General features: G+C 54.8%; 1 protein-coding gene across 4 annotated transcripts in view; it reads left to right on the forward strand.

Moving 5' to 3' along the window:
• The window catches only part of LOC114023935 (Krueppel-like factor 5), a 53622-nt gene that overhangs the window by 14920 nt on the left and 27013 nt on the right, over nt 1–11689 (forward strand). For 2 of the 4 annotated variants that reach the window (XM_027836703.1, XM_027836706.1), the window contains one exon: nt 7572–7831. In XM_027836703.1, the coding sequence (XP_027692504.1) occupies nt 7757–7831 (75 nt within the window). In that variant the 5' untranslated portion in view covers nt 7572–7756. Of the gene's footprint in view, nt 1–7051; nt 7104–7404; nt 7832–11689 lie in introns of those variants that run through there. The other 2 variants (XM_027836707.1, XM_027836704.1) reach the window with 2 other exon arrangements.

The raw sequence follows: 11689 nt of genomic DNA on the forward strand, positions 1-11689 counted from the left end.
AATATGGCAGGTAAACCAGCCTGCTCGAAACAGTAAGTCCCCCTGAGGAAGACACAGAAGATGGGACGTGCCAGGCAGATCAAACTTCACAGTCATCTCTAGCACCGCCTTCCTGGTGACTGACACCACCCTCTATCTCCCAAGCCCAAGAACCCTCCAGACCACTGACCTTCCTTCCAGCCTTGCCCCCACCACCTTCATTCACCTCTGGAGAAGGGACCCTCCATCCTTCACCACCCCTTCTACTTAAAGAGCCTCAATGCCACCCCTGACCATGGGGGCCCCACAAACATCGTCCAAGGGAGCAACCCTGGGAGATGGCATCTGGCAACTAGCTCCACAGGGCCAGCAGAACAAAAGGTCCCCCCCCCAAGTGTCCTTGGAACTGTCCAATGGCTCAGGCTGAATAATGGCAGGGGCAGTGGAGAAGCTGCTTCCCCTTCTGTTTGCACTGCACCCTAAGGACCACGGACTTTTCCTTTGAGCTTGCAGGTGGAGCCAAACTCTCGAGTTGTAGCCCCCAAACCTCCACCCTTGGAAAGGGAGCTCCTTGGGAGCACAAACCGTCTTGCTTTTGCTTCTTCTTATCCCCAGGGCTTAGTGCAGTGCTTGGCACATTGCAGTTTCCTTCCCTCCTTTTCCCCCTTCCCTCCCTTCTTCCTTCCCTCCTTTTCCCCCTTCCCTCCCTTCCGCCTTCCTTCCCCTCCCCCCTCCCTCCCTCCCTGCTTTTGGAGTCAGTATACTGACTAGGTTTGATTCTGCCCTGTATGAATGTAGGCAAGGTGCTCCTCACCAATCCGGGCCCGTTTCCCTGGGAACCCAATGACAGTGTTGGCTTAGATGGTCTCTATGGCTCTTCTAGGAGGCATGTGTTCCAATAATTACCAGCAGACTATGTGAGGCTAAGCAATGTGTGCGCCCCATGCCTCTGGAAGCTCTGCGGGGCTTCTTGTGAGTAAGCTCAGAGCTCTCCCCTTCTGGGCCAGTAATGGAGTTCTATTATGGACAATGTTGTTGTAACCAACAATTCTATAGACAAAGCTGTTCCCACGTCCTGGCCAGGAGCCCTGACTAATGACAGTTTAACATGCACAAAACTGGGTGCTTTTTTTCCCCCCAAAATGTCCTATCGGAGTGTTTTGAGGTCTTGTCTTTCAGTGGTGCTGCCCTGGGTGGGGGTGGGAGTGGGGTATGCACTGGGAGGGAGTGCGGTGGGGGTGAGACATGCTAGGAAGGTGGGTGAGGTGTGCTAGGGGTGGGGTGTGCTAAGAGGGTGAGGTATGCCAGGAGAGTGGAGTGGAGGTGGGTCAGGAAAGCCTCTGTGTGTCACGGCTGTGCAGCATGGGCTAGTGGGGTCCGAAATGAACAGGGCTCTGGCTGATTTAGCTTAGAGACCCATTGGGAAGCTTTATTATGACCAGCATTTCAATGTAACGTTTTGCTACTTGTGTCACCAACATATACACTGGTGAGTGCCAAGAATCACTGGATGCCGGCTCTAGAATAGGCCTCCTTCGAGACTGTCTAGGCTTTCTCAGCTGGCCTGGGCCCTCTGCACTGGGCCATCGGCCAACATGGGTCACCTGCTCGTTGTTGTTCCCATACTGAGGTTATCCACGAAGCACCTGGAGATCAGAGAGAGAGAAGAGGCCAGCCCCAAGCTCCCACAGGCGGTAACTGGCACAGATGGGATTGGAACCTTGGTCCTGGGACTGCCACCTATCACTGAACTGGCCTGACTTCTGAGCATGACTGGGATCTCACCTGGAGTTTGAATGGGCTTCTGCACAGGGACTTCACAACCCTTATCAAATTTTTGTGATGGTGCCCTTGATGGAAATGGGGAAGTTGGGAGGGAGAGACAGAGAGAGGAAGGAAGGGAGGAAGGAAGGGAGGAAGGAAAGGGAAGGGAGGGAGGAAGAAGGAAGGAGAGAGGGAAGGATGAAGGAAGGAAATAAGCATGTATTTATCACCTGCTGTATGCCAGGCAATGTGCTAAGCACTTTACAAATATCTCTTCATTTGATCCTCATGATAATAGTAATGATTATCATAGCACACATTTATATGGCACTTAAAATGGGCCAGACACTGGGCTTAGTACTCTACCATATTGTCTCCTTTTATCCTCATAACTCTGCAAGGTAGGTGCTATTGTTGTCCCCATTTTACAGTTGAGGAAACTGAGGCAAACAGAGGTTAAGCAACTTGCCCAGAGTTATACAGTTAGGCATGTCTGAGGTAGGATTTGAACTCGGGTCTTCCTGACTTTAGGCCCATCACTCAAGCTACTGTATGACCAGCTGTCTCTAGAGGAGTCTACACTCAGCACAAAATATTCAAGAGACTGGGCCTCCTTGACAGCGAGGACTGTCTCTTGTCTTTGATTGTGTCCCCAGCATTTAGCACAGTGCCTGGTACATAGTAGGGGCTTAATGTTTGCTGACTATTGGCAAGGAGAGGGCAGTTCTCTAGCATGAGGTGGTCTCTGTTACAGGCACTTGAGGTGGGGGCAGGGAATGGCTCAGCCCCTGAAAGTGCTCTTTGGTCCCACCCATCACACAGGGTAGTGGGTCCCCCACCAGCCAGACCTGCTGCCTCTCTCTGTATGCTATCCTGGAGCCCTGGCAAGAAAGCTCCAGTCCCCTTTGTCTCCCTGAACTCAGAAAAGCCCCCGACTGCATTCCCCAAAGCCACTCTGAAAGGTCGCCCTGACCTATGAGGCCCAAGGAGACAGTGCTTAAAATCACGTGCAGCGTGCTGACATCTTTGCCTGCCTCAGTTCAGCTCTCTGGCTTTGGGTGGCCTCCACAAACAGTAGCTTCTCCATGAGGAGAGCATGCAATTCAATCAACTTGGGAAGAGTGTTCAGTCCCCTACAGTCCCTGATCCACTGAGGGGCAGGTGGCCTGGGGCCCGTGACAGAGCCAAGTGGGTGAGGATTGCCATAGCAACACTGAAAAGGTGTATGACTGTGGGCAAGTCCCTTTCCCTGAGTCTAAGAGTTGCCATCTATAAAAAAGGAAAGAAAATGGTCCAATGCTCCTTACCTCACCCTGAACCTTTCCGGGCCTCTGTTTCCTCACTTAGAAAATGTCAGGGTTGAACGAGCCACTCTCTCAGGGCCTCCTCTGTTTTGAAGCTGTGAATCTGTGAGCTTTCTGCTGTGGTATGGGGAGGGGGAGGGCAGGATGTCAGAGACCAAGCGGGTCTGCTAGAGGAAGGGCTAGAGGTATAGCCAGTGGGCCTCCTCCACTGTGCTCCACATCGACCTCTCAGACGCCAGTGGCTCATTTTCCTTTGTTCCCAGCTCCGTCAGCATTGTGAGGACAAAAGGTGTTGGGAATGTCATCGAGCAGCAGTGGAAAAGCAGAAGTGAGCCGGCAAGGCCGTGCCCAGCGTAGCTTCCTCCAGGTTCCCCTTTGAGCTTAGTGATGGTTGATTGAATGCTCGCACTCTTGGGGTGTGTGTGTTTGCTTTGGTGCTGTGGGTTGGCAAACGGCGGCAGCTGAAGTCAAGTTGGCTTGTCTGCTGCAATCCAGGGCTGTGCATTGGCTGGCTGGCCCTGTCATGCACTGACATGAAACTTGGCTGCCATTTTGGGGTGGGGAGAACATCTGTGATTTCAGAGTGGCCAAGCCCAAGTGCACCGAGTTAGGGCGATGTGTGCTGGGAACACGGTGGGAAAATCTGGGAGACAGAACTTGGGAGCCCGATCACCAAATGATGGGAGGCAAGAGCTGCTCTTAGTTCTAGCCTCCAGGGTCAGGCAGCACTGGCGCCTCTTCCACAAGTCGGCCCTTTGCATCCTTCACGTCCTCCAAGTGAAACATATCCAGATCCTTCGACCAATCCTGACATGACGTGAGTTCATTACATTGAGCTTTGGAGAGAGCACCCCAGAGACAGCCTCTCCCTGGAGAGAACTGAGCCTCCTTGTAACACTGGAGGATCTGCCCTCTGGGGCCACCCAGAATATGTTTTCGTCACTGTAACTGGCCATTTCGTTGGTGGTGACTCCCCTGGGGATGCTGCTCTCAGCCTCTTTATGGCATAGTGACTGGTCTCTGAGAGTCTCCATGACTGAAAGCTTCCCCACTCTGGCAGACCCCCTGTTGCCACTCCGGACTTAGGAAGGCTGATGCTCAGTCACCAGGCAGCCAGCCCACGACTGGGGGCCCGAACTCAAAGTCTCTTCAGCCAGAGTGTCAAAAACTGAAGGACAACTCCAGGTCACAAGGAAGCCTTAGAATGGGACTTGTGTGGGCCCTTGTTGCTATGGATCATCAAGCTCTTGGGAAGGAGGCCACTTAGGTGCCACATCAGTGCCAAGGACTCCATTATTCCTCAGTGTCCCTGGCAGAGCATGTTTGAGGGGACAGCAGTTGGTTCCCCCATTCAGCACCCCATGAAGATCACGTTGCTGACTCAGGCTGCTCGCTGGCCTGGCTGGGGATCGAGCTCCTGACCTTTACTCCATTAACATGTGCTGTGTAGCTAACTGGCCACAGAGGTCCAGCAGATGTGGGCTGTACCTCACTGAGATTTCCTTAGGGCAGCTTTGGGTTGGGCAGATCCTCTCAGAGGGATTTATGGAAAGCCATGGGCGAGAAATGCCCGAGATGGGAAGCGTGGTGAGGATGCTCTGTGCTCTTTCTGGAAGCACTGAAGAGAGTAGCCCAGCTGGTGAGGTCCCAGGACCTCGGAGCCAGAGAATCTAAGGTGAAGCCATGTTGGCCATCCTGGCCGGGAGCTGCTTCTGGAACTTCAGTGGGAGTCTGGCTCATGCTGGAGATGACCAGGAAGGGCCGACCCCACCTCCCAAAGCACCCAACGTCCCCCCCATCACTCCTAGTTCTGTCCTCGGGGACCAACCAGAACAGGCCTGCTCCCCCTTCCCAAAGACAGGTCTTCCATATCTGGGGACAAGATCCCATCTTCTTCCCCGCCCCAAATCTTTTCTTCTCCAGGTTAAACAACGCCTAGTTCCTTGAGCTGGCCTTTACACAGCAGGCTTTCCACCCAGTCCTCGTCATGCTGGTCACTGTCTTATGGCTCCAACCAGGCCTGTGTCTGTGTCTATGCTGTGGCACCCAGGACTGGCCACGGGGCCTCATGGGAATACTAAGGCATCCAGAGCAATGTCTTCCCTTGTGGCCCTTGGCCACGTCGTGTTGCTTCTACTTGATCTGAGCCTGGGCTCATGGCATGAGCTAAGCTAGCATGGGAAGCCCATTCTCTAGGAGGTGCCACTGTCTCAATGTTCCCTGAATTCCCATCTCCAGATGTGAGGCTGACTTGAAACAGTTGGAGGGTGGTCACATCTCCAGGAAGAGGGGTTGAATAAGCAGCTAAGGGCCTGGTCTTGCCCAACTCTTGGCCTCCCCGAAACTTCTGGATGAATGCGGTGGAGAGAGGAGATGCCAAAGGAGAAGGCAGCCCTTCCTCTGCCTACTGGGCCTGAGCCCTTTCTCTCGGGTACTTGGCATCATAGCCAAGATGGGGGAGACGTGTCCCTTTGTCACAAGCTGAAGTCGTCCTAGGTATGGAGGATGGCCAGGAGACTGGAGGAGGGGCCCAATGGCTGAAGGACCTGGAGAGAGAAGGAAGCAGAGGGTGAAGGGAGGGAGGACCGGAAACAGCAATGGAGGAGGATTTGTTCATGAGGGGCTTCCCAGAGCTACCCACTGTGTAGGGAAGATACTGCCTCTGAGACCCCATGGTGAGTTTGGGACAGGTGTTGCCAGGTTGATAGCACTACCTCCAAAAGTCAGGCAGCATGGCCACTCACACTACAGTAGACAATTGTGACGTCCCCCTGTGCCCAGGCCCAGAGCACCCTTCCTTGTGCCTTCTTCTGATGTCTCACTGTACTGTGGAGGTGCGCTGCATGCCAAGGGCTCTTCTGCTGGCAGGACCCAAGCTGTGCTATAGGAACTTAGAGAAGGAGGGGGTGAAGACAGGCTTCCTGCAGAAAGACCCAAGGAATTGGACCTCGAAGGAACCTGGGAGCCCAATAGGCCAAGGTGAGGAGGGAGGACGTTTGGGCAGAAAGCAGAGTGTGAAAGGGGGTGCAGCGCCCCATGTCTGGGAGGGTGGAGTGGAGCCAAACTCTAAACGTCCTTCAAGATCAAAAGGAGGCAAAAGGGCTTTAGGATAACACCAGAGTTGTGACCAAGGGAACCTGGAAGGGTGGCAGTGGCCCGGCCGTACAGAAGGAAGTTTCACAGTTTTAAGGAGGAAGCTACATGTGTGTAGACAGATGTGTGCGCACACACATGCTTGTATACATAGATATATGGGCACACATTGTGTGCATGTGTGATATAAAGCGATACCCCATGTGTGTATATACACACATGTGTGGATGGGTGCAGGCACATACATGTATAGTGTCTATGGGCTACATAGCTATACTCCATATGCATCTACACATATACACACGTATCTTTGGGTATGTGCATGTGTATAGTGTGTGTATGACATCGAACTATAGCCCACATGTTACATATGTGTATTTATGTGTGTAGCATGTGATACATATGTATGTGTGTATCTATGTATAGGTTGATATACTCTGCTATACGGAGTAGGTAAAGCAGTGCCTACGGTCACGTGATTTTTTAGGAGGCTGTGCAGCCCTCAGGGCCAGGGTTAAGTGGGTGCCACTTCCCTAGGTGCCTGGTCAGCTGGTACTGGACAGCAGCCCCCCCTCCTGGTCTCCTTGGAGGAGGCCCCAAGGCTCCCCTGCATCCAAGGCCCCCTCCCATCTCCTACCCCAGGCATCGCTCGGCATCACGAACAGTCTTGCCCACTCTCGGGGTAACCAGGGCAATGCCACCCTAAGCTTCCTTGTTCTGGCCAGGGACCCCACAGGGTTCCCAGCTCCAGGTGACGGCACTGGTGGCAGCAGTAGCTGGCAGAGCTGAGTCAGCCCCCACCATCGGGAGCCTGTGCCCAGCTAGCTAGCGGTCTAGCCACTGTCTGTCTGAGGAGGTGGCTGCAGATTTGGCGCCTAGAGTAACTGGACGTTTGGCCCCCGTTGGCTTGGAGGACCTGTCAGGGCAGCCTCTTTGCCTGGTGGGCCTCCTGCTTCAAGACAGGTGAGCCTGGTCCTTGGCAGCCCAGGCTGCAGAAGGCAAAAGTACTAACGCCTGTGTGCGTTCAGACACACACTCACACACACACACACACACACTCTCTCTCTCTGACTCTCTCTCTGCCTCTCCTGTCTCTGTTTCTCTCTCCTTTTCTCCCTCTCTCTCTCTTTCTGTTTCTCTCTCTGTTTTCTCTTAGTTTCTCTCTCTCTCTCTCTCTCTGACTCTCCTGTCTCTGTTTCTCTCTCTGTTTCTTTCTCTTAGTTTCTCTGTTTCTCTGTTAGTCTCTCTCTCTCTCTCTCTCTCTCACACACACACACACACACACACACACACACACACACACACCTGGATTCCTGGGGATTAGCAGCAGGGGAGCCTGAAGAGCTCACTCAGTCCCCTCCACTGCGGCTCCGGCTCCCCAGCTCTCCCACTCTGGGCCCCCCCTCCACAATCCTTCCTTTTCCTTTGTAGATTTGACCTGAAACGTTCCCAGGGAAGGAGGTGACAGGCTGGCAACAAGGCAGGTGGCAGCAGGGGGGGTGAGCATTAGTGGCCCCCTACAAACTGGCCCTGCCAGTGGCCCGGGCAGCAGCGGCGGCAGAGGCAGCAGCAGCAGCAGAGGTGGAGCACTGTTTGCCCAGCTCAAAGCAGTCACCATGGCCCAAGCACCTGGGGCAAGCCCAACCCACTGGGAGGACAGCAAGGGGGCCGGCAGGAGCTCCCCGGCTCAGGTAAGCAGCTCCCAACTCCCCCTGGGGCGCACCCGAGGCCAGGCCAGGGGAGGGGGAGCAGGCAGAAGCTGGTGCCCGGGTGGGGGGGGGCGGGCTTCTCCTTCTACCTAAGTCAAGCTTGAAGAGCAGTTTCATTGTCTGGTTTCTAAATAGAGAGGCAGCTGGTGGCAGAAGGGGCAAAGGGGGACAGCCACAGAGCCCACTAGCCCTGGTCTCCGATGCAGGGCCCTTGGGGGCCAGGCCTAGCAGCCTGGCCAGCCTGGGGGCTTCCTCGTGGGGCTGGAAAGTCAAAAGGAAAGAAGGCTGGCTGAGCCGGAGACCCAAATTCCCTTTGGCAAAGGCAAAGATGGGCATTGGCTTTGGGGTTCTTCGCTCCTTGCCCCGCCACTCCCTTCTCTCTTTCTCTGTGTCTCTTTCCTCTCCTCCCTGTCTGTTTCTGTCTCTCTCCATCTCTTTCCTCTCCCTCTCTGGCTCTGGCTCACGTGTATGTTTCCTGGGAGCAATCGTTTCTCCTGGTACCGAGCCTGGCAGTCAGGAAGATTCCTTAGGAAGGGCCAACACCTGCACCATCAGTGGTCACAAGTCCCCTCAGAGAAATGGGGGAGGGGACTCTGATTCGTGCCAGAGAACTTGGGACCTCATGGGAAAGCCCACAGTGATTAGGGCTTTCTCAGCCGAGCTCAGGGCAGCGTGCGGGCTCTTCTCAGACCCCAGGCCACAAGGAAATGTGACACTAGCTCAGTTTATTGTGGAGGCTCTCTGCGCGGTCACAGCTTTCTGACCAGAGATGTTGGGGGGGGAGCCGGGGTGGGGGAGTTTGGGTGGGAGGCCAAGACCTAATGCCAGCTGCCTCCAGGTCTGGGCTGTACTGGGCAGGCGTGTGGAGCCCCCAGCAGCTCCCGTCAGCCTGGTAGAGCTGGTAGCTGGCTAATAATTAACCTCGTGGGCTTGTTTTCCACCCAGACAGAAACTCTCGTCTATGCTACATCTGCGTGGCGGGTGGATAGCACGGGAGCAGCAGGGTCACTTAAGAGAATCTCAGAACGCTGAGTCTCTCATGAGCTTTTTCGGAGCCTCTTGGGAGTCTGGTTCAGGGCTCAGGGTTAGTGGGTGACCTTTACAATCTGTACATTTGTGGTGACCCCAGGAAGGAGTCACCCAAGAGAAGTCTGCCCTTGCCACCACCTACTGGAGCCTCGTAAGAACCCTCCAAGGTAGGGACTGAGGTATTGTGTTTTGTGTGGAATGGAAGGTGTGTCTTGTATCATTAATGCTCAATCCACGAGGCATCGCTTATGAGGAGGCCAACTGAGGCATAACACTTACAGAAGAAAGTGGGCCAGCCGTTTTCCATTCCGTACTCGGTCGTGGTCCTGGGACGAGGATGTCCGTCCACGCCCACAATCTGAAAGTCGGGCAGAAAAGCCTCCACTGGTTTGTCTGCCATTCTGAGTTCCTCTTGAACCGTTTGGAGGACACCTGGTCTCCTTTATGAATTCTCTGTTTGTGACCAGGACCATGGGTCACTTGTTTCTCCCTGGAAAGAAAGGCATGTGTCATAAATGGTTCTAGGGTAACCTGAAAGGAGGTCTCTAGTGGAGTGCCCTAGGGATCTATGCTCGCCCCTTTTGAGCAGTGTCTTGAATGCACCAAGCTAGGGAGGCTGGATAACATGAGGATCCTAAAATACTTCACCAGGTTCAAGCATCGGGCTGAATGCTCTGGTTTGAAATGGAACTGAGATAGATGGGGAGTCTTCCACTTTGGTTACCAATGTCAACTTTACAAGTACAAGACAGGGGAGGAAGGGAGGAAAAATGGACACCAAACTGGGGCTGCTCAGATGGGCCTAGTGGCCCCCATGAGGGAGTTAGGGCAGCTCACATGGTAACAGAGTGCCCAGGAATGAGGCCAGGACAGCCTCATGTCCTTGAGACTGCTCAGCCCCCAGCCAGAGGCTTGGGTTCACTTCCGGATCGTAAGAAGGACATTGGTGGCAGGAGAGTATCCAGAGGAGGCGGCCAGGAGGGTGAAGGCCCTGGAACCCACGTCACGGGAGGCCATAGAGCTGGAAGGGACCTTGAACGCCATCAACTCCTCCCCCCCCACACACACACAGGTACACACATTTGACAGGGGAGGAAACTGAGGCAGCCTAGAGAGAAAGGGGCTTGACCGGACTTCTACAGCTAGTGTCAGCGACAAGATCTGAACCCAGGCCCTGCCGCTCTCAATGCAACAGTGTCTCTGCCCCATCACACTGCCTCACATGTGGAACCAGATAAATGTTTGTTAAATGGTGTAGAAAATGAGGATTGTTCAAACGACCTGGGGGCCTTTAGCCTGGAAGAGAGCAGGCTCAGCTTAGCGCCCTGATGGCTAGCTCCGATACCAGAAGGGCAGTCCTGTGGCTGAGGGTTTACGCACCAGAGGGCAGAATCAGGGCTAGCCAAGGAGGGCAAGTGACCAGAGGGCAGACTGAGGCAGGACCCCCATGCCTGAGTGGAAGGGGCCAGGTCACACATGCTGGAGGTGGGGTGGAGCTTGAGGAGAGAAGGCTCGAGATCCACTTTGTCACCATGGGGATTCTCAGGTGGGGCCTGGGTAGCTGGGGGAGCAGGCGTCTGAGGCTTCTGAAAGCTCTGACCTCAGGCAGCCTCTGGCTTCATTCTGGTCACTGCTATTTGCTAAGGGGCTGTCCTCCTGGACCACGCCAGACTCCAGAAGTGTGCCCAGTAGGACATTCCTGAGGAGGGGAAACTACCCCCCCTCCCCCGGCAGCCTAGGGACAACATGCAAGTTCTCATCGTGTGCAGCGTGGTTCTGCTGTGAAGCTCAGATAGGACTCCCTCGGGCTGCCCCAGATCTGCCCTCTGAGGCCAGGCAGAACAAATTTAAACCCTCTTCCACATGGGAATCCACCAAATATCTGAAAAATAGCTCTGAGCCCCACAGAGTTGCGTTCTCCAGGCTAAACGAGCTCATTTCCTTCACCCTTTCTTCCTCAGCCTGGTCCCCTCCTCTGGAAGTACACCGCTTTATCATCCTTCTCCTTAAACTGGGGGGGAGGGCTGAGCACTGAACAGAGTATGCCAACTGCTGGCACCCCACTCCTGGAGGCCGTCGCCACTTCCTCCCCAGACTTCAGCGGTAGACAAGCCCTGGCCCTGCCCGCGTCCTTCTCGTGTTCCCCAGGAAAAGGAGGCTCCTTTTGGCTTGTCGGAGAGTATGCGAAGCCCTTGGCTTGGTGCTGGTCGCTGTCACTACCATCACCCGTCTCCCAGCTGGCAGTGCTGCTGGATGTCATGGAAACCTCGAACTCGTTTGAGGCAGGATCTGGAGGCAGAGAGGGTCAGCCTGCCAGTCCCAGCTCTGCTGCTTCTTACATGCGTGACCTTAGGCAAGTCATTGAAAATGAGAGGCTCGGACTCATTGGCCTCAAAGGATCTTTTCCAGTTCTTAATCAAAAACCAACCCTGTGAGGCAGACACTGTGACTGGTCACAGCCTTCAGTTACAGAGGAGGAAACTGAGGCTCCAAAGGGTCATTTAGCAGGAAGTGGAAGAGGCAGGGTCCTGACTCCATCGCCAGAGGCTGCTGCCCATTCACACTGGGCCAGTGAGATGGTGTCCTGTGGGCAGTGGGTCCTGCCCGCCTGCCCGCCTGCCCGCCTGCCCGTCTGTCTGTCTGCCTGCCTGCCTGCCTGCCTGCCTGCCTGTCTGTCTGTCTGTGTCTGTCTGCCTGCCTGCCTGTCTGCCTGTCTGTCTGTCTGTCTGTGTCTGCCTGCCTGCCTGCCTGTCTGCCTGTCTGCCTGTCTGCCTGTCTGCCTGCCTGCCTGCCTGCCTGCCCGTCTGCCCG

Source organism: Vombatus ursinus, unplaced genomic scaffold (genome assembly GCF_900497805.2).
Source record: "Vombatus ursinus unplaced genomic scaffold, bare-nosed wombat genome assembly UNPS02014819.1, whole genome shotgun sequence".
NCBI classification, from domain to species: Eukaryota; Metazoa; Chordata; class Mammalia; order Diprotodontia; family Vombatidae; genus Vombatus; species Vombatus ursinus.